Source organism: Fukomys damarensis, unplaced genomic scaffold (genome assembly GCF_012274545.1).
Source record: "Fukomys damarensis isolate Sample0158 unplaced genomic scaffold, DMR_v1.0_HiC HiC_scaffold_30, whole genome shotgun sequence".
Taxonomy (NCBI): Eukaryota; Metazoa; Chordata; class Mammalia; order Rodentia; family Bathyergidae; genus Fukomys; species Fukomys damarensis.
In genome coordinates, this window is record NW_022900942.1 from 36,919,100 (window position 1) to 36,941,169 (window position 22,070).

At 33.4% G+C, this 22,070-nt stretch overlaps 1 protein-coding gene across 3 annotated transcripts in view; it reads left to right on the forward strand.

Moving 5' to 3' along the window:
- The window catches only part of Smad2 (SMAD family member 2), a 97,023-nt gene that overhangs the window by 68,809 nt on the left and 6,144 nt on the right, over positions 1-22,070 (forward strand). For 2 of the 3 annotated variants that reach the window (XM_033757348.1, XM_010621667.2), the window contains exons 6-11: positions 625-759; positions 4,353-4,427; positions 17,631-17,684; positions 18,768-18,980; positions 21,305-21,442; positions 21,626-21,770. In XM_033757348.1, coding sequence (XP_033613239.1) covers positions 625-759; positions 4,353-4,427; positions 17,631-17,684; positions 18,768-18,980; positions 21,305-21,442; positions 21,626-21,770 — 760 coding nt within the window. Of the gene's footprint in view, positions 1-624; positions 760-4,352; positions 4,428-17,630; positions 17,685-18,767; positions 18,981-21,304; positions 21,443-21,625; positions 21,771-21,871; positions 22,057-22,070 lie in introns of those variants that run through there. The other variant, XM_010621668.3, reaches the window with a different exon arrangement.

The window sequence follows — 22,070 nt, forward strand, 5'->3', positions numbered from 1 at the left end:
ATAAATAAATTTATAAATTTATTTATTTATAATGAGAGTGTGAACTCATGACCTTGCTCTTTCAAGGCAGGCATATTGCTACTGAGCTAAATCCCTAGCCCTAAACTGGGTTTTTAGAAAAATTTCTTAAATTTGACTTTACAAATCATGACAAATCTTTCTTCAACTTTTCCAATGGAGATCTATAGACTTTTATGCTAATATAAAACAAGGTCACATCTCCAAAAGTATAAGATAAATCCACACTTGGAAACTGTCCAACTATATAAGTTAAAGCCATAATCAGTTTAGCAAATTTCCTGTAACTAGTATAATACCAAATAGGTGGACCTTAACTTTTATTTATTTATTTTTTAAAAGTTTAGTTGTCATTTCATAGGTGGTACATTTAAGGTATACAATACTGACATTCATCATTGGAAATTTACACCTTTATATAATCCATCTTGGTTCTTATTTTTTCCCCATTCTCCTGCCCTCCCTTCAACCCCTTCCCAATTTAGAAAGAGGATCTTAATTTTTAAAAGCTAAGCTGCTGCCTTCTTGTAAAATTTTTTCATAAAGTTTCCTCCTATACCTTTTTTGCTCCTTGCCACTAACTCTGATCTCTTTTAACTCTTGCAGTTTTGCCTCCGGTATTAGTGCCACGGCACACTGAGATTCTAACAGAGCTACCACCTCTGGATGATTATACCCACTCCATTCCAGAAAACACTAATTTCCCAGCGGGAATTGAGCCACAGAGTAATTACATCCCAGGTACTTTTGCTTTCTGGATCTACTAAAACTTAAGAAAAAAAATTCTGTGACAAACACTAGGGCTTTAGTAAGTCATAGTTTCACTCTTTAAAAATGCTCCTGGGTTTTATGATAGAAAAGTCTGATATAATGGGTAATTGTTTTATGAAATATACAAGCCCAGTACAATAAACAGTTTTGTTTGGAGACAAGATTTACTTTATACTACATTTTCTTTTGATCTGGCTTTGGGAAGCAGAAAAGAGGTTAGTAAATTTGTCTTAGTTGTTGAAGCTGAGAGAGATAACAGAATATAAATAAAATAGTACAGGAAAAGAAATCTCTGAAACAAATATATCTAAAAATCTACCAAAGAATTGCTTTTTCTTGGGAATTTGATAATGTTTAAGATAAATGTAGTATTTTTAATACTGGGCTGCAATTCTTACATCTCATGACCAGGCAGCTCTGATTTGAATTCAGTCCAACCAACTTGAACTACTGGAGGATGGTATATGCATGACTGTCCTATTGGGTGGCTTGTACAAATGAATCTGGTCACTTTTATCAATCTTTATAATAAAATTAATAAAAAGTCTGTAAATGGATCAAATGTATTTAGTCGCTTGAATTTTCTGCTCAAAGGAACAGTCATACATATACCACTGGTGGTTCAAGCAGGAGAGGATGTGTTAACAAGATGTACTATTTTAGTCCTATAGGTGGATCAACGTATACGTTATTCTGAAAAACAAAACTTTCATTTTTGTTTGTTTTTCATGGACCTCAGTAGCTCCTGATGAGAAATAACTTCAGCTACATGATTCTTAAATGTTTTTGTCTTATATCATGTGATCCAGCAATATAGCACAACACTTGCCCTTTTAGTTTTTACTATTTTTTAGAACAGTTTTTAATTTGTTACTTCACTTGTGCATTTCATTTTGTTTTTTCCCTAGCAGAAACAGGATGGAGATCAAGCTGTGTGCTGGATTTTTAATGTCTCAGTTTTTTTCCCTCTTATCTAATGTTGCTCTATGCTACCCTTATTTTATAACTAAAAATATATAATGAACCTAAGAATTTTAAGCGTATTTGAAAAGTACTTCTTTAATGTGAAACCAGTGCTTGTTCATTTAGAGACAGTTTTTTAAATAGCAAAATTTATTTATTTATTTAAAAAACTTAGTTTTACAGATGGGAAATGATTTCTGGTTGTTTTAAGTTCTTTATCTACTGTTTTATTCCAAAAGAGCTTCAAGGCTTTTGGGTTTGTTTTGGGTTTTTTTGTTTTGGTTTTGGTCTTTCGGTTTTTGCTTTTTTGTCCTAGGGATTAAATCCAGGGCTTTCATACAAAGTTACATCCTCAGCCCTCATTTTTTTCATTTTGAGATAAGGTCTTAAGTTGTCCAGGCTGAGCATAAAGTTGTTCTCTTGCCTTGGCCTTACAGAATGCTAGGATTACAGACAAACACCATCACCACTGAACTAAAAAGCTGCTTTTTAGGATGCTGGTAAATGAATTCTTTACGGAGTTAGGAGAAAAAGGTGGGGGTAGAGTATGGTGAAGAAGGATGAAGGAAAATAGAGTGATGCAACAAAACATTTCCTGGACAAAAGAGATTAATCTTTGTGAGAGTTTGGCAATGTATTTCACGTATGTAATCCCAGTACGTTGAGAGGCCGAGGTAGGTGGGATATAAATTCAAGCCCAGCCTGGACAATTCAGTGATTTATTGTGACTCAGTCTCAAAAAAATTGGGGGATAGGCTGGTCCTGGGTTCAGTGTCCAGTATGGACATGGGGGTAGTGGGGCTGGCGGTGGTGTGTGTGTGTGTGTGTGTGTGTGTGTGTGTGTGTGTGTGTTTATGATGAAGCATGAAGGCATTTTAAGGTTTTGACATTGAATTACTGTTACTAAACAATACTAGCAAACTAACGTTTAAGTGTACAATTTTGTAAGACACATTCCTGATATTTATTTGTAAGGATGTTATTCAGAATTTTAGTAGCCTTCACGTGAAGATGTTTGGGCTTGTTTTTTTAGTTCTTTATCCTGTTACGTAGATTTGAGTATTTATAAAAATCAGAAGTGAATCAATCATATCTATTGGTTTTGCTGGACCCGTAAGGTTTTATCTAGCTCAAGTAACAGTGACTCAAAGAGTTCACTTTTTGTTCCACCTGAAAAGAAATCTTAACCTTTTTCTAAAATACTAATAACTTTATGATTCATGTGTAGATAAGCAATAGAGAAAAATAAATACAATTTTTAAAAAGTTGAGTGTTTTTGAGCCATATGTGGTAATACACACTTGTAATTATAGCACTTTTGAAGGTTGAGGCAAAAGGATCTCAAGTTTGAACTCAACCTGGGTACCTCAGCAAGACCCTGTTTCAAAAAAAAAAAAACAAACTGGGGGTGTAGCTCAGTATGAAGGCCCTGGGTCCTATTGGTATCATAATACCACACACACACACAAAATTTTTTTTAGTCTTTCTTCTTAGATCTTTGAGAAGTTTACAGTTAAACTAGCAATGTTTAATCCTGTTTAATTTTATTAGCTTTATCCTTTAAAACAGTGCAAAATGGTATGAATTATTTTTGTTATTGTTTTGGTATTTTCTTAAAATTTCAGTATTGAAGTTTCTGGGGGTACTGACACAAATGAAAAGTTTAATACTTTAAAGTTATGATTAGTATATTGAAGGTAGATTTAAATGGTTAGTGGAGCAAGTCTGTGAACCACATTTTCCCTCCCACCTGTTTTGCAATTACAAAATCTTTTTTAGGTGTCTGGCTGCATTATTTTGAGTTGCTTAAAATGAATGTAAATGCTAAACTGTTGAAAATCTTTTGAACTTATTTTTTCCTCTTTAAAATTATCAGTGATGACATTGTATAATGTTTTTATTTTTTATGAGGTTCATTTGGCTGTTCCTGTGCCTCCTGCACATAAACATTTTGTTCAGAAACATGTTGGAAATGTTGGAATCCTAATGTTTATTTTTAGGGGGAGTTAATGCCTCTTTTATGAAGTAATTTAGACTTCAATTTTCTACTTCAGACAAAATTTATAAGTTGGAAATCCCTGGAAAAGTAGTTTTTAGGTAGAATTCAGGCTAAACTAGTCCTGAACAATATTACTGTAATTTGTCTTATGAAACTTAGTGTATGATGTATGCCTGTGTTATTCTTTATAATCTGAAATTTGTGTGTATGTGTGTATGTTCTTTAATTTCCTGTACCCATCCATGATGTCCATTAGTTGGAAAAAAAAGTTTTATTTTAGGGTAGTAAGGTCTTTGAAGCCTAATGATTTGAGAACTAAGGCATCTTTGAAGTTGTATTCCTGGCTCTTGGCCCAGAATATATACATACAGAAAGGGACAGATTGATAAATAAGCTAGATTATATAAAATGTAGAATTTTAAAATTCATCTGCAGAATATGGGTCAAAACCTGAATTGTAAGCCCTTAGTCTAATATTTCTTTTTATAGAAATAATCATGTGCATTGTATTTGGAGTGATTAATTGGTTATATTTGGTAGCTGGGTGAAGGGTAGTGAAATTATATCACACCTGTATGTCATTTGTCCTAACCTTTTGTAGAAACACCACCACCTGGATATATCAGTGAAGATGGAGAAACAAGTGATCAACAGTTGAACCAAAGTATGGACACAGGTAAAAAAAAAAAAGAAAATTTCTTATAAAATTCTATAGTGATCAGATATACAGTCAGCCCTGTATATCTACAGATTCAAAATTCCTGGATTCAACCATCCACAAATTAAAAATATTTGAGAAAAAGTTACCTATGTACTGAACATGTGCAGACTTTTTTTTGGTTTTATTTTTATTGATAAACAGTACAATATAACAATATAATATAATTTTTCTTCCATAACAGTGCAATATATGGCATTTACTGTGCCATTTTATATATGGGATTTGAGTATCTGTAGGTTTTTTTGATATCTCAAGAGGATTTTGACCTTTTGTTGTTTAAAACTCAAGAGGGTTATGTCTCTTAAATTTAGAGAAGTTAGAAATACAGTGGACACTTGACTTATGAACTCAGTTCATTCATGAGGGCTGGTTGTAACTCAAGTTGGCCAATTGAAGGTCAGGCTCCTCTACACATCCTTCAAAGTCTCTCTGGTATACAGGCATGTTTCATTGTCCTTAGACATTGGCTCAGGATTTCTCAATTAACCACACACAGGAAAGGATGTTATCATGTTGCTTCCAGAATGCTTTTAAGGATTAAATCTGTATCTGAGACTGTCTGGAAACATAAGTGGCTGGCATTCAGACCACAACTCAAGACTTTTCCAATGATAACCCAAGTTGGTTCATATGTTGAGGCTGGTCATGACTCAAGGGTCCAATGTACACTAAAGAGTCTTTTGATCTTGATTTTAACCATATCTGAACCATCAAAGGGAACCATGTTGTCATTACAAAAGAATATACACTACTCTGCAAATAATAAGACTTTTTTATCATTAGAGTGAATGAAAAATTGATAACATTCACATGCTTTTATTCCTTAGTAAGTTTTGTGTACTTCTGTGTGAAATTTTTGTTGCCCCTTGAATAAATGTTTGTGACAAAAAGACTAATTAGCCCACATTTTCAGAGGAATTCAAGGGTATAGAAGGTAGAGAACTTTTTAGTGATCATTCAACTTAATGCGTAGCAAATTCTGGATTATAGTAGTTTATTTGTACAAAATACTCATACCTAATCTAATTTGATTAATTTCTGGTATTGAGCTGTTATGTCCAAACAATGATGGGGAATAAGGTACAACATATAATAAATATTGCACATATCAAAGCTTTAAGGCGGTTATATAATAAAAATGTAGAACTCAGCAGAACTTGTAGTGTTATCAGGGAAATCATTTTGATGTTATTGAAATTATCCAGTTTAATTCACTCTGTCTGTTAAGGATTGGACATCTTAATAATGACTTCTCAACAAATTCTACCATCAACCTGTTTATTTTATAGTAACACATTTCACATTTATGATCTAAATTATTTTTAAATACATTAACATTGGCAAGGAAAAGGGCTTTTAGAATAATTCTGCTGCTTGAATACTTTTTTTTTCCTCCTTTATGATGCCTTGGTAGCTAATTGTATTTATGGTTATTAGGCACAGTAGATAATCCAATGATCATTGGAAATAGCGTGTTACACATTTTAGTACCGGGGATTGAACTCAGGTCCTTGCGCTTGTGAAGCAGTGGCCGGAACCACTGAGCTAAATCCCTGGCCCACCGTGTTACACATTTTAATGCACGTGATAGTTGGATTTCTAAATATGTCTTCTTAACACTCCTGGATACTAGTGAACTCTGTTGTTGAATCAGTGTTTTTTGTTCTTTTGTGATGGATAGCTATTACTGAGACGGTTAAAAGGAAATAGCATGAAAAGTAGCTGAACATTATAAATCATCATGAAATGCTACTTACACTCACTACATGTCTGTATTCAAAAAAGCACTAGCAAGTATTGGTGAGGATACGGAAAAACTGGAATCCTTTTATATTGCTGGTAGAAATATAAAATGGCTTGTCCACTTTGCAAAAGTTTGCTAGTCTTCCAAAAGTTAAATATGTTTACATAGAACTCAGCAATTTCACTTCTAGGTCTAGACCCAAGAGAAGTTTAAATAGGTCCATACAAAAACTTGTATACAAATACAAATGTAAACTAAGCATTAACCATAGTGGAAACACCCGTACGGATAAATAAAATGAGATGTGTTGCTGTAACAGACTTTAACCATGTAAAGGAGTGATCATTACAGTATAAAGTGTGACAACGTGGCATGACCTTGAAAGGTTTATGTTAAAGGAGCCAGAAAATGCCACGGGGATCTGAGTTAGTGCACAAATACCTATTTAATAATGTAACTAAAGCACAGAAGGACCAATAAGATGAATATAATTTTTCCTTATGGTAAATGAGACAAATTTTTTAAAGATACAAGCAGTTCAGTCAGTTCCTGACCTCAGCGTTGGGGCTAGTGTTGAAATCTCACTTAAGAGTTTTAATTCTGTTTCCGTGGGGGCACTGTTAGCAACATGACTTTCAGAATGACACATTTACAATTACTTGATATAATGACAATATGATACCTCATTCATGATGTGCTGAAAGTTATCTTACTACCAGTCTCTTACCCACCTTCATTTCTTGTCTCAGTGCCATGGCAAGAAAGACAGCCTGGCAAGGTGCAATGAAATATATCTGTAATCTCAGTTGCTCAGGAGGCTGAGGCCAGAGGATAACTGTGCCTAGGAATTCAAGGCCAGTTTGGGCAAAGCCTTTTTTCAAAAGGGGGGAAAAAAACGAATAAAAGAAGAAAAAAATAGATTTGATGGATGCAAGGTCCCAATTTAGAATAAATTTTGCTTGCCCTCTTAACCCTGGTTCATGGCTTCCCTGGAAAAGGACATGATTAAATCCATTTCAACACCCAGTTGGGACAGAATGAATTAATATTTTCTTTAAAAGCAGCCAGAGTGCAGACTGGTGCAACCACTATGGAGATCAATATGAAGATACCTCAAAGAGCTGGGACTAGAGGTTCCATTTGACCCAGCCATCCCTCTGCTGGGTATCTTTCCAAAAGAATTAAAAGAAATATCACAGTGAGTGCAGACTGGTGCAACCACTATGGAGATCAATATGAAGATACCTCAAAGAGCTGGGACTAGAGGTTCCATTTGACCCAGCCATCCCTCTGCTGGGTATCTTTCCAAAAGAATTAAAAGAATCATATCACAGTGATATACGCACACCTATGTTTATAGCGGCACAGTTTGTAATAGCTAAGACTTGGAAACAGCCCATTTGCCCATCAGTTGGAAACTGGATAAAGATGATGTGGTTTTTCTATAAAATGGAATAATAGCCATAAAGAATGAGAAATTACATTCATTCATAGGAAAACAGATACATATTGAGGATATACTCCTAAGTGAAATAAGTCACACGTGTGTAAATACCGAATAGTTTCTCTGGTGTGAAAAACTGTAATACAGTACATAAGATACTAATGAGATAATTGACAGTGTGAAATAGGAAGAAAAGGGCTAAAGGTGTAGGGAAGTGGAAGGGTAGGGGAAAGGAAATAAGGCAAAAGAAAAAACAGGAGAAAATGGAAATAAAGTGTTTGTTAATGGGGAGGGGAGGAGGGGGTGAAGGGAGAGCAGGGACAAGGGGAAAAAAATGAGAACCAAGACGTGTCATGTAAAGGTACAAGATCCCAATAATGAATGTAACTGTACTGTATACCTAAAATGTACCAATAAACTCAATGAGGAAAATGAAGCAGCTAGAGAACAATTTGAGCAGAGTAAGAAACTATGAACAAACACCTTCTCCTTTTCTTTTTAAAAAGTTTTCTCTATTCAAGCCTGTATTCTTCAGTTAGAGTCTTGTGGACATTAGCGATCAGATTGAATATCATGAGAAATCTAAACATTTGATCACCTTTTCCTTTGTAGTATTTTGTAACCTTTTTCAAATCTTGCTGAATTTTATAGACGTTTTCAAATGAGTACATAGAGAAATGAATGACTCTTGAGATGTTCATTCTGTGAATCATAATTCAAGTCTGTATTTTCTAGATTTGCTTTCCTTGGTCCATCATATACAAAGAAGTAGATTTAAAAGGGTTTTGAAGTTGAGGATGATAGCGCACACCTGTAATCCCAACAGTCTGGGAGGCTGAGGATGATTGCAGATTTAAGCCTTGAGGGTGGGCAGTTGAGTGACTTAATGAGACCTTGTCTCAGAATTTTAAAATTTTTAAAAGGGTAGCCCAGTGAGAAGGCCCTGGGTTCAATCCCCAGTACCAAAAAGGAAAAGGGGGATAGGGGCTTGAATTTGTACCTATCAGTGTGTTGAACTGGGTATCCCAAAGGATATGTTAAAGTCCTACCCTCTTGTGCCTCAGAGTGTGATCTTATCCAGAAGTAGTCTTTGCAGATGTAATTATTTAAGATAAAGCCATATGGGAATATCATGGGCCCCTCATTCTACATGACTAGCTTCTTTATAAGAAGAATGAAGACCTATAAGAAGATGGGGGCATCTACTGGAGTAAGCACCTAGAAGCCATTATTGAAGGATTGCTGAAGAAACTAGCAGTTGAAGAGAAATGAATGGAACCGATTCTCCTCTGAAATTGATGAGAGTGTATAGTCCTGCTGACACCTTAGTTTCAGACTTTTCCCCAAAATTGTGAGGATTTATTTTGTTAAGCCACACAATTTTTGGTATGTTGTTAAAGCTGGTCCTATTAGACTAATATAATGAGTAGTGGGCTTTGAGAGTATACTATCACTAATATAATGTACATTTAGTTATTTGTGAATTAGACGCAGATAATGTACCTTTAAAAAGCTTACACAAAAATTAGAGATAAAATGATGTTACATGCATAGACAGTACCTTTTGATTTTCTCTTGTGAGCCATTTGTTTTCTCTAGTTGGGTACACATACCTCACTTAGAAGACTGCTCCCCTAAAAGATGCAGATAATTAGTATAGCATAGTCATACTTTGAGCTAGACTAAATTTGAATTCTTTCTCTACCTTAAACTAGCTAGATGACCTAGGCACAGCAGTTTCTTATCTGTAAAATAAACATAAGTGCCTAAGATATTAACAGTTAATATTTGTAAAACAGATGTTCTTAATTTACAGTAAGCACTATATGTGTTCTTTTAAAGGAGTAGTTAAGCATTGGGGAATGGAGAGAGTTGATTGTACAAAGATGAAAAGGAAAATGAAGAATTAAAATCCAGAGGCAGAAGCAGTTTTACATTCGTAGTTGGGATCTTCTGTATAAAATAGGAATGTAAGGTTATTTGTCAAAAATGGACCAAAAGTGCCGGAGATGTAGTTCAGCAATGCTGTGTCTGACTGGCAAGCACAAGGTCATTTTCATTTTTAGTACCAAAAAAAACAATTAAGGTTCAGGTTTGAGTACTTGGCTGGTAGTTGTCTCATTGGTGATACTATTTTTGCCATATTTCATAGATTTTAATGGAGACCAGTATCTTAGATACTTTTCTTGCTTTAATGCTTTTAGTGCTATTACAGATGTACTGTTCTTAATAAAAATTTTCCAATTGTTTGGTTCTAGGATGTAAAAGCATTCTACATTTTTGTATATTGATCTTTTTTCCTGGGTTCTTGCTAATTTTACCTTTTGGTTCTAGAATTCTGTAGATTCTTGAGATTTCTACATATACAGCCAAGGGATCTGTTGAATAAGAAGGATAATCTTTGTCCTTTTTATCCAGTCTTTCTGCCTTTTTCTGTCTTGGCTAAGACCTACAATAAAATGTTCATTAAAATGGTAAGAATGAACACTTGCATTGATTCTGATTATAGAGGAAATAAATACATTCCTTAAGTCTCTATTAAGTAAGACTTTTTTATTAGTGCATATTAGCAATACAGAATAGTGAGGCTTATTTTGGTATATTGATATGCACACATAACATGTTTTTATTATTATCTACTCCATTACCTCTTGTCCTTTTCTCTCCTGTGGTTCCCTTTCCTATCTAAAAATCTGTCTTCTAGTTTCTTATTCTTTAGTTTTACTTAGATTCCTTCATAGGAATCTATTAAAGTTAGTCTGTTAACTATTAAAGTTAATATTTAACTTTGAGTCTGCCTTATTACACTTAACTTGATGGTCTCCAATTTATTTTTCTGCAAATGACATGATTTCATTCTTCATTATAGATGAGTAATATTTTTTTTCTTCATTGAAATTTCCTCATTTTCACATTTTAGGTATACATTACAGTTACATTCATTATTGAGATCTTGTACCTTTACATGACAGGTCTAGCTAGGTTCTCATTTTTTCCCCTTGTCCCTGCCCTCTCTTCACCCCTCCTCTCCTCCCCCTTCCCCCTTTACAAGCACTTCATTTCCATTTTTTCATTTTCTCATATTTTTTTCTTTTCCCATTCATAGGAAAAAGGATACATATTGAGGATACACTCCTAAATGAAATAAAGAAGTCACACATGTGCAAATACCGAATAGTTTCTCTGGTGTGAATAAACTATAATAGTACATAAGATCCTAGTGATATAATGGACAATGTGAAATAGGAAGAAAGGGACTAAAGGTGTAGGGAAAGTGGGAAGGGTAGGGGAAAGCTAATAAGAGTAATATATTCTGTTATGTATATATTACATTTTGTTTATCCATTCATCTCTTGACAGGCATCTAGCCTGTTTCCACAGCTTAGCTGTTGTGAAATTTCACAGCTGTAAACATGGGTATCATGTATCTCTGTGTATGCTTTTTTTAATTTTGAGGGGAATGTACCAAGGAGATGTATAGCTGGATCAAATGGTATTTGATTTTCAGTTTTCTGAGGAATCTCCATGCTGATTTCCATAGTGGCTGTACTACTATACATTCCTACCAACAGTATAGGAGTGTTCATTTTTCTCTGCATTTTCATCAGCATTCATTGTTCATTGTATTCTTGATAATATCCAGTCTGACTGGAATGAGTTAGAATGTTTATGTCTATTTGATCTGCATTTTGCTAATGGCTAAAGATGTTTAGCATGTTTAAATTTACATATTGACTATTTGTGCCTCTTTTGGAAGTGACTCTTAATTTGCCTATTTATTGTTTGGGTTATTTGTTTTGAAAGTTGGGTTTTTTGAGTTCCTTATATGCTCTAGATGTTAATTCTCTGTCAGAAGAGTAGCTAGTGAAGATTTTCTCCTATTCTGTAAGTTGCCTTTGTACTCTGTTGTTGCCTTTGCTCTGCAGAAAACTTTTAAATCGATAACATCCCATTTGTTGATTCTTGATATTATTTCCTGTGCTACTGCAGTCCTATTAAGGGTGTCTTTGCATGTTCCTATGGCTTCAAGTGTTTCCCTTTTCTTCTTTTAGCAGTTTTGAAGGTGTAGGCCTTATAGTAGGTGTTTGATCCAGTTTGAATTAATTTTTAATACAGAGAAATAGGGATATAGATTTCAGTAGGCTTAATGTGACTATTTAGTTTTCCCAACACCAGTTGCTAGAGACTTATCTCTCTCCTACATATGTTTTTAGCCCCTTTGTCAAAAATCAAATGGCTGGAGGTGCATAGATTTCTTTCTTCTCTTCTATTATACTGATCTGTAGGGTCTGGTTTTGTGCCTGTGCCATGTTTGTTTGTTTGTTTTTGTTTTTTATTGTTACTATGGATTTGTAGTATATGTTGAAATTGGATATTGTGATGCCTTCACCATTGCTCTTTTTACTTAGGGTTGCTTTGGGTATTCTGAGTCTTTTGTGTTTTCATTTTACTGCTGTTTTTTTCTAGTTCTATAAATAATGTTCTTGGTGTTTTAATGGAGGTTGAATTCAATCTATAGGTCATTTCACTAATACGGCCATTTTAGCAATTAGATCATTCTTTAAATTTAGCTATTTAGATCATTGATTCTTTAATTCCTCCTGCAATTTTCTTGACCTGGTATTTAGAAGTTTGATTTGTTTTTTTAAGCAGTATGTGGCTTTTCTAAGTACTTCATTAATTTCTAATTTGGTTTTATTATTGTTGAAAATAATATGACTTCAGTCCCTTGAAATTATCAAATTATTTCATGCCATAATGTGGTTTATCTTTGAGAGTTTAATGTACAGTTGAAGAGACTTGTAGTGTTCTCTGAATGTCATTTAGGTCAGGGCAGTTGGTGGTGTTTAAAATGTTTTAATTCTTTTTGCTTTTTTTAATTCTACCTGTCATAAAAAGTATATTTCAATTCTAGGTTTTATTTCCTCTTTTAGCCTTTGCTTCAGTATTTTTAGTCTCTGTAATTAGATGGTATACATTTAGAATTATTATGTCTTCCTGATGAATTCACCCTAATAAAATCTGTCTTATATTACCATTACTATATCTTTTTATCTCAGTGGCTATATGTTATTTTTTCATCCTTTTCAGTTTATTTGCATCTTTATTTGTAAGATATTTTTACTGTGGCTGCGACAGCATTTTGTGCCTTATTCAATCTTTGTCTTTTACATGGAAAAATTGAGTCACTTTTATTTAAAATAATTATTGTTTTTATAGCATTTAGGTTACCATTTTTGATAATTATTTTCTGTTTGTCTCATGTGGTTTTTGTTCCTCTTTATTTTCCTCCCTGTTAGATGAGGCAGATATTTTTTATTCTCTTAATTCTCCTTTGGCTTTTTAGCTGTAACATTTAGTATAAATTTCTCAGTAGGTGTTCTAGTAATTGCACTGTTCTTAGCACCTTTAAGAGAAGGTTGCTTAAGTTATAATACTTTACAACTTGATATAAAATGCAACTACAATGCTAGAATTACATTCATGTACTATTGTGGTTCTTGCTGTTTTCATATATTTATTCTGCTTGATACATTTAAACCCCAAGGTACAATGTTATTTTAGCTTTAGACTTTGAGTTTTTTGAAGAACAGTTTTAAAGGATAAAAATATAGTGCTTCAGGGCCGGGGATTTAGCTCAGCGGTTTGGTGGCCTGCCTTACAAGCGCAAAGACCTGAGTTCAATCCCTGGTTTAAAAAAAAAAAAAAAAAAAAAAAAAATCCCCATAGAAACATCAGCATAGGTTTAAATATGGGGAATAGGGAAGCCTGATCAGTATGTCAACAATCTGTGCTGTGTCCATTTCTTTCTTTCCTGCAGACGTTTGTTCCATTGCCCTTTGTTGAAGAAACTTTTCTTGCTTCATTGAATTCCCTTGGCTCCTTTTTTGAAAAGCAAGTGATAATATATACATGAGCTTATTGTTAAACCAGTTGAATCTTTGTTTTGAGAGGATTCTAAATTTAAGTTTTATGTTTTTTATTGTAAAGTCTTTTTCTGATAATTCCAGTGCCTGGTTAATATGTTGATCTGTCTGTTGATCTGTCCATCTATTGGTCTGATTTTCCTACTTTGTTTTGTATTTTTTAATTTGATATTTGGTATTGCACGTTAAAACAGTGTAGAGTAATATAAATAATATTTTCCCTTGGAGAGACCCACTCATTTCTTTTCGTGGTTACTAAGCTGATCTCTCTAAGTAGACTTGAGTCGGATGAGTGATAAATAACATGGTGCTTTAATGTTAGATCATCTCAGGTTTCATAGGTCAGTCCTCTTCCTCAATAAGGCTTACATATATAAGTATGATAAAAGTAGATGATAACTTACTGTTTTCTAGGTTTGCCCAAGATTTACCATGCTACCTACCACATACTCAGTAGAGAACTGTGTATATACGAACCTGCTTCTGGGCAGCTTGAGGTTTCAATTGCCAGTGCACAGCCATTAAGATTTTGGTTGGTTTTTCCTTTAGCATACTCAATTCTGTATCTTTCTGTATCCTAACTTGGTAGATACCTCTTTAGAAGATAGTTTGGCAGTTTCTTAGAAAACTACCCATCCCCTTTAACTTACAGTCTTACAATCTTTTTCCTTGATATTAACCCAGATGAATTGAAAACTTACATTCACACAAAAACCTGGACATGGATGTTTAGAAAAGCTTTATTCATAATTGCCCCAAATTTGGAAGCAGCCAAGATGCCTTTTAATAGGTAAATGGATAAACTATAGTACATCCTAACACTGTAACGGTGTTCAGTGTTAGGAAAAAATGAGCTATGAAGCTATGAAAAGACATGGAGGAATGATATTGTTAAGTAAAATAAGCTAATCTGTAAAGGCTATATGCTGAATGATTTCTATGTGGTATTCTGGCAAAGGCAAAACTATGGAAACAGTAAAAATTGTAGGGGTTACAGAGAAGGGAAGGTTTGACTAGGTGAAGTACAGGGCATGTTTTTAGGCTATTCTGTCATACTACAGATGACAAATCCATGTTATTAGATGTTTATCAAAACCCATTGAAAGTATAAGACCAAGAGTGAGCCTTAATATAAGCTTTGGGGGTTTGATGATAGGATGTGCTGTCAGCCTAGGTTCCTTGTCCCATTGCACTATGGGAATGTTGCTGGTGAGACTGTATGTGTGGGGGTGTCAGATATATGTTAATCTCTGTACCTTTCAGTTTATTTTGCTGTGAATCTAAAACTACTTTAAAAAATAAAACAAACTTTGTCACCTGGAAAGATACACCAAAACAGATCTGAAGACTGAGGGAAATATTTACAAATACATGCCAATTCTAATAACTGACTTCAAAATTTTAAAAAACTTACAAATCAAGAGGAAAAAAGAAAGTAATGAAAAAATGGACAAAACATATCAGTGTACTGTGTATGACAAAAGGTAAATAATAGTTTCCCCCTTTAAGCCCTTCGCAGTGGCAGATGTCAATATTTGATAACAGTGCAAAGAGACACTAAGAATGTTTTGGTGTTTGTTTATGCACTTATAAAAATAAGTAACATTTCCTCTTTGGAAAATGTATATTAAAAATACATGTTATGTAGTATGCAGAGATACATGTGTAATGATTTCTCTGAATGTTCTAGCAGCTTGTAATAGTGGTGATTCAAACTAGCTGAAAGAGTGAGAATATTTATTACCCTCTCAACTGAAATGCCTTTTGTAAGCCAACTTCAGCAGCAGCATTTATTTATATGTGAATAATATACAATTATCAATTACTTATTTCAATTTTTTTCCTAAAATATTGTTTTCACTTAAATTCTTAAAATTTTGTAATAAGCCTTTTTGTCATCTATAAATCTAACTCCTGTCACATCTAACTGGACTCTTAATTGGTTTTAAGTTAATAAATTATGACCTTCCTGGTCTCCTCTGATCAGTATTTAATAGAGAATTAAATAGTTAAAAGATATAAATAGGTAGTTCTTACGTTTCTAATAGTGGTTTTGTTTATCTTATATCTGCTTCAGGAATCAGCAGTTTTAGTTCATTGTTCTAAATTTATTTTGACGTTTCTTAGTTCTACCTGTTGTGACTTAACAGATTTTTCAACTGAGGAACAAAGAACATCATTTAAGTGTGTTAGGGAAAACTATTTTGTTTTCTAAAAATAATTATCTGTTCTCTTCTTCCATCTGTTTATCTAGGGGTTGGCATTTCCCCTTTGTTACCTGTCATTTTATGTCATGGCAATAGTAGTATGTGGTAGAAAGGACTTCATGAAGTCTTCTGACCTCTCTTATTCCATATATCTGTATATTTGAAGTTTGGGAGCTGTGTGTTGGTCAGTCATGCTTTTGAAGGTGAAGTTTCCCTGAATGCATAGAGAATGATCATCAGTAAAATCTATCCTGTATTTATAATTATAATATGATTATTTGACATTTACAGCAAATGTGTTTTAAAATGTAATTGGCATAGGATTGAATGAAGTAGTTCAATATTTTTTTGTCTGTTGTTCATTTTTCTTCTGTGTATTTATGGCCTCTCATTTTCTTGATTAATTTAGCTTGTTTACTTAAAACAGAAAGAATTGGATAATTTTCTGAGAAAATATAACTCAGTAAATAAAACTAATTACCATAAATAGAGCTATCTTAACAAGTCGACTTTCATGGAAGAAATAGAGAAATGTTTTGGTAACCTAAAATGTCAGCTGCAGCGTCACAAGAGAGTTCTACCAGACTTTAAAAAGAATGTACTGTTACAATGCAATTTAAACTTAAAAAGCATTGAAAAATATAAAGCTTATACGTTTCATTACATTAATCACAGATCCTTAGAAACATAATGCTCATGCACATTTACTCATCAGTATTTCTTGAGATAATAGATGCAAAAGTCTGGAATAAGTAACTTTCTTAACTTCAAAGCCAGTTTCATGCTTAGTGGGAAAATACCACAAACATTATCTCACAGTCACAGGTAAAATAAGAATACTCACTGTCACAACTTTACTAAACTGTGACATGAACACCATTAAATGCTGCATGATCTTAACTAGAAATGAGTTTTAAATGACCAAATAGTTGCAAACTACCAGGAAGGGACTGATACCTTTAATTCATGAAGAGCTTTCTACAAATCAGTAAGAAAACTGATTAATACAAGAGAAAAATAAGCAAAAGAAAGGAAGAGACTTTTCAGAAAAGGGGAATGTGAAGAACCATAAAACCCCTCAATGTCGTTTATAAGGGAAACGTAAACTAAAAGTATAGTTGTTGAGTATGTTTTCACTAATCAACATCGATCACTCATCACCATTTATTTTGTTACTGGGAATGTAAACTAGTATAACTTTTGAATGATAATTTTAGCAAAATCTATCATAATTATATCCAAACTCTGCCTGGCAGTTTCTCTGTTAAAAGTACCATTTAGTTAGTTTTGGGAGTTTGCAAAATGTGTAAGATTAGTCCTTGCAGTCCTGCAAGTGATCAGAAGCAGCCTGAATATTCATCAGTATGGTATCATAATGTACCACAAGGTAATGTTACGCTACTGAGTGATAGATAACAAGGACAGTAATGAAACATCAACACAAACAGTTGAGTAGTTGTTGAATGAACAGTTTCTGAATCAGTAATATAGTTGGTCAGAACTGTTACTGTTTGTTATATGAAAATACATTCACGTGTATGGTTCATAGAGTAGTTTGAACCATGTATATCTTAAAGAGAAGGAACTGTCAATAATAAATTCGTTTGAAAGGGGAACTGGGTAGTGAGAAGGCAGGACTGTTTGTGCATTTTATATATTGTGATTTCCCAAATTAAACTAAAATACGGTAATTAACATATTTTTAGTTCTTGGGATTTAAGTTACTGTGTTTTATTAGTGATATTATAGCTACTACAGGCAACCAGTTTTATTGCTACTTGACCAGAAGTTCTGGAAATATACAGCATCTATTAGATTTTTCTCCTTTTCTTTTAGGATCTCCAGCAGAACTGTCTCCTACTACTCTCTCCCCTGTTAACCATAGCTTGGGTAAGTTGTAAGTACTTCCCACTGTTTTTACTGTATTGAAAATTATTTTTTATATGAACAAGAAAGGGATATCAATGAAATAAATAATTATGCAAATTAAATCAGTGCTTTTAAAAAAGATTGATAAATCTCAATATAACTAAGTCTACTGGCACATGAATGTATGAAATCCTTATTCATTGAAACACATTATTAAAAAATTCATGACTTACTCTGGATGGAGCTCTGCAAGTATGCTTATATTTCTTGTAACAGTATGAGGTGTATGTATATATATACACAAGTATAAATCACATAAATACATATATCTGGAACAGATAATCTGTATGTCTACATGAGATTGAATGTGTATTGTGTATATATTTGTATAGGTATTTATGTACTTTACTTTTGACCCTTATTTTACCTAGCTGTCTCATAATTTTAGCTTCTACATGTTTGTAATTCTACAAAATTACCAGGTTTTTTTCCTTATGACATGTTTTAGTCAAATAATAGGCATGAAATACATATGATCTTTATTTTCCTGTAAATAGCCTTGTGATTCTATATTGCTTCTACTTGCATATTTTATGTTTTATTACTTTCTGGTTTTCATATATGCATGAATTTCCTGTGTTTTGTAACTAGGGTAAACTCACCTAGAATTTCATGTCAAAATAGACAAAACGCCAAAAAAAAAAAAGAATAGTCTGTTATAGCCTTTTATTTTGAAATTTTGTTCTGGCTAATCTTTTCTGTGGCTTTATTCTACTTTATCCTACCAGAAGTTGCCTTTATTAGTTCGATATTTTAGAAATACACCAAGTATAGCAAGTGGACTTATTTTTGCCTGTGGTGGTTTTGTATTTAATTAGAAACTAAATTAAAACTACTAAATTAAAACAACAAAGAGTAACCTCATGAGATGGGGGACATTTCAAAAATTGAAAATCTGATATCTGTGGAAACTATTACAGATGTAAGGTCTACTTCTTAAACTTTTACTAGTATGTGCTGGCATAGAGCATGTGAAGAAGATGGTGTTCAATCTATTTTCAGCTTGCTCACATGACATTTCTTTTCACTTATTTATTTTTTCAGATTTGCAGCCAGTTACTTACTCCGAACCTGCATTTTGGTGTTCAATAGCATATTATGAATTAAATCAGAGGGTTGGAGAGACCTTCCATGCATCACAGCCCTCACTCACTGTGGATGGCTTTACAGATCCATCAAATTCAGAGAGGTTCTGCTTAGGTTTACTCTCCAATGTTAACCGAAATGCTACAGTAGAAATGACAAGAAGACATATAGGTACGTTTTATTTTCCTTATGTGAAAAACTTGTAATGTGGGCATTATGTGGTATACCACATAAAAAGCTTGAATGTAAAAAACTCAGCTGTCTTTGCATCAGTTTAAGTGCCATCATGTATAAGTGCATGGGCCTCACTGCTTTTAATAGAGCCTGGTGACTCTTTAATCTGCAAACTTTTCTTCAACTTAATCTTTATTTGGCACCCTCGATACTGGCAAATCCTTCAGTAAATATGTGTTAAAATAACATTAATGCACTGAATTTCTACAGTTCATGAAATGGCTGTATTTCAAATTTTGAGATTATGATTTTAACAAATCTTGAACTTTTTAAAAAGTTTATCTCCAGACTGCTTCCCAGGAGCTTATATACTAAATTTGATCTGCTCACTGTTAATTTGAGGCTAGGTATCTAAAACAAGAATTACCATTTACATAATTCAAAAAATAATTCAGTGGACCTCAAAATATAGTCAGGAGATCAGTTATAGTCCCAGAAACCCTTTTAGCAAGCTTGTGAGATCAGAACTGTTTTCATAATGGTACAAAGATGGCACTCTCGAAGTGTATGGTGGGGTATCTAGAAGCTATGTGGCATATGATTTTGCAAAAGGTGAAATATAAATCCAATAAGATAATCCAGTTCTCTTCTTTTGTGGCAGACAATAAACTTGCAGAACTATGATACATTGCCACTCTCTGAATTTTTACTTTGGAAACAGTTCTTTTTTTATAAACATTGTTTACGTTAATAAGTAGTAACTTCATAGTTTTTAGTTTTAAATGAATTAACACATATCTTAAAAATCTTAATTTTAACTGGGTGTTGTGGTACATAGCTATAATCCCAACTACTCTGGAGACAGGAAAATTGTTGTAGTTCAGTGCTTCCTAGGTTCAGGCCCCAGGACCCCCCCACAACACACAGGAAAGGGAAAAAAAATCCAGTTTTAAATAGCAAATATAGTAAATGTCTATAAATAAGAGTCCACATATACAAAACCTTTTGGGAGTCATCAGTATTTTTTTTAATAGTGAAGTGAAAAAGGTTTGAGAGGGACTAGTGAGCAGCATTCTCGAGTCACTTCTTTTAACAGTAACTTGCTTCTATTTTCTTTGAACTATCACCTTCTGTGAAAATAATGCTGATTACCAAAGAGTGATTTTAATATTATAAAATACAGTGACTGTGAGGTCTATCACTTGGCTTTCTTTAGAAGTTCTCTCAATTCTTCCTTGATGAATTATTACAGGTGAGGAAGATCTCTGACTGTACATAGTTAGGCTGTTTTTTTTTTTTTTGGTACCAGGGATTGAACTCAGGTCCTTGTGCTTGCGAAGCAGGCAGCAGAACCACTGAGCTAAATCCCCGGCCTTGTTCTGGTTTTAATTGGGGTTTTGCATAAAAATTTAACAGATGGTTTCCTCTGCCATATTCACTTCTCTGAACAATATTTTAGATTTAAGTAATTGTAGATCATTTGCATACTTCCAGTATAACCTGAAAAATCTACTTGTTGAACTTAATGTTTTCCTGATAGAGTACATGATTGATTGATTTGACAATGGTATAGTCTTAAGAGAGCAGGGTACTGACTTCTGCATTTATCTATAAAACCTAGCTATTGGTTGTCTTAGTAATTTTCTTTTGCTACATAACAATCATATCTGCCTTTGTTGAATTCAACTGATTTGCTGCCTTAATTACTTCTGAAAAATCCCTTCAGAGCAGCACCCAGTGACTGTTAGGTGCTGGATTAGAATGCTGCATGCACAGGTATTTTAAGTCCTCAAACCTAATTTTTTGGTGTTTCTTTGGGTGTACTGTATTTTCAGAGAAGTATTAAAATATTGCAATATAACTTTTTCTTACTAATGCTGCTTATATAGATTTGGTTGCCACCATAATATATGGTTTTTTAACCTCATAATGTTTTTATCTTTTTCTTAACCTGAGTGTGATATTTAAGGAAAGACGAAAATATTTGTCCAAACATTAGTTAATTCTTTAAAAATTAACTGTTTTTCTTACTAATTTAAGTAGTATGTAACTTGTACAAAACTATTTTACTATCTATATACTTTATTTTACATTAAATATTTTGATAAGTATGTATTTTTAAAAATCAATAAAATCATTGTTTAAAAACTTTGAAAAATACACATTGTTAATTTCAGAGTTAGACTTCAGAAAAGCATAGCTATGAAAAGAGTCATGGAAATACTTTATATCATTTTAGACTTCCTCCAAGAAGACTCTCCCAAAGTCACACTGAAAATAGTAAGTGTTATAAAACTAACCCCATATGTATTTTGTTTTAGGAAGAGGAGTGCGCTTATATTACATAGGTGGGGAAGTTTTTGCTGAGTGCCTAAGTGATAGTGCAATCTTTGTGCAGAGCCCCAATTGTAATCAGAGATACGGCTGGCACCCTGCAACAGTGTGTAAAATTCCACCAGGTATGGACTCAACAATGTAAATAAACGTATCACATCAACCTGCTTAGTTTTTCTAGTTGCTAATAATTTTAGGAAACAGGAGATAAATTTGCATGCTCAAATTCTAAAACCTATATAGCCTTTTAAAAATTATTTTTCTGGTGATACAGTTTTATAGTTTCTTTTACTTTTTCTTAATCCTAGGCTGTAACCTGAAGATCTTTAACAACCAGGAATTTGCTGCTCTTCTGGCTCAGTCTGTTAATCAGGGTTTTGAAGCCGTGTATCAGCTAACCAGAATGTGCACCATAAGAATGAGTTTTGTTAAAGGGTGGGGAGCAGAATACCGGTATGAATGCATATTTATTTCTTACATTTCTACAATGTAGTTATTTTTTATTCCACTCATTTGCATCTTCTGGAGTTCATTTATGTCTGTTTTCTTTCAAGTTGTGGAGTCAGCAGATCTTTGTGTAAAATAATGAAATAAAATTGGAGGCCGCTAGATTAATTATTGTGCTGGAGAAGATAATGATTAAAATATGCACAGACATTTTAATATAAAGAAGAGCATTAAATACATAAAAGTGTGTATTTGGCACTTCAGTTCATGGAAAGCTTCCTGGTAGAGATGGCACATGATCTAGGT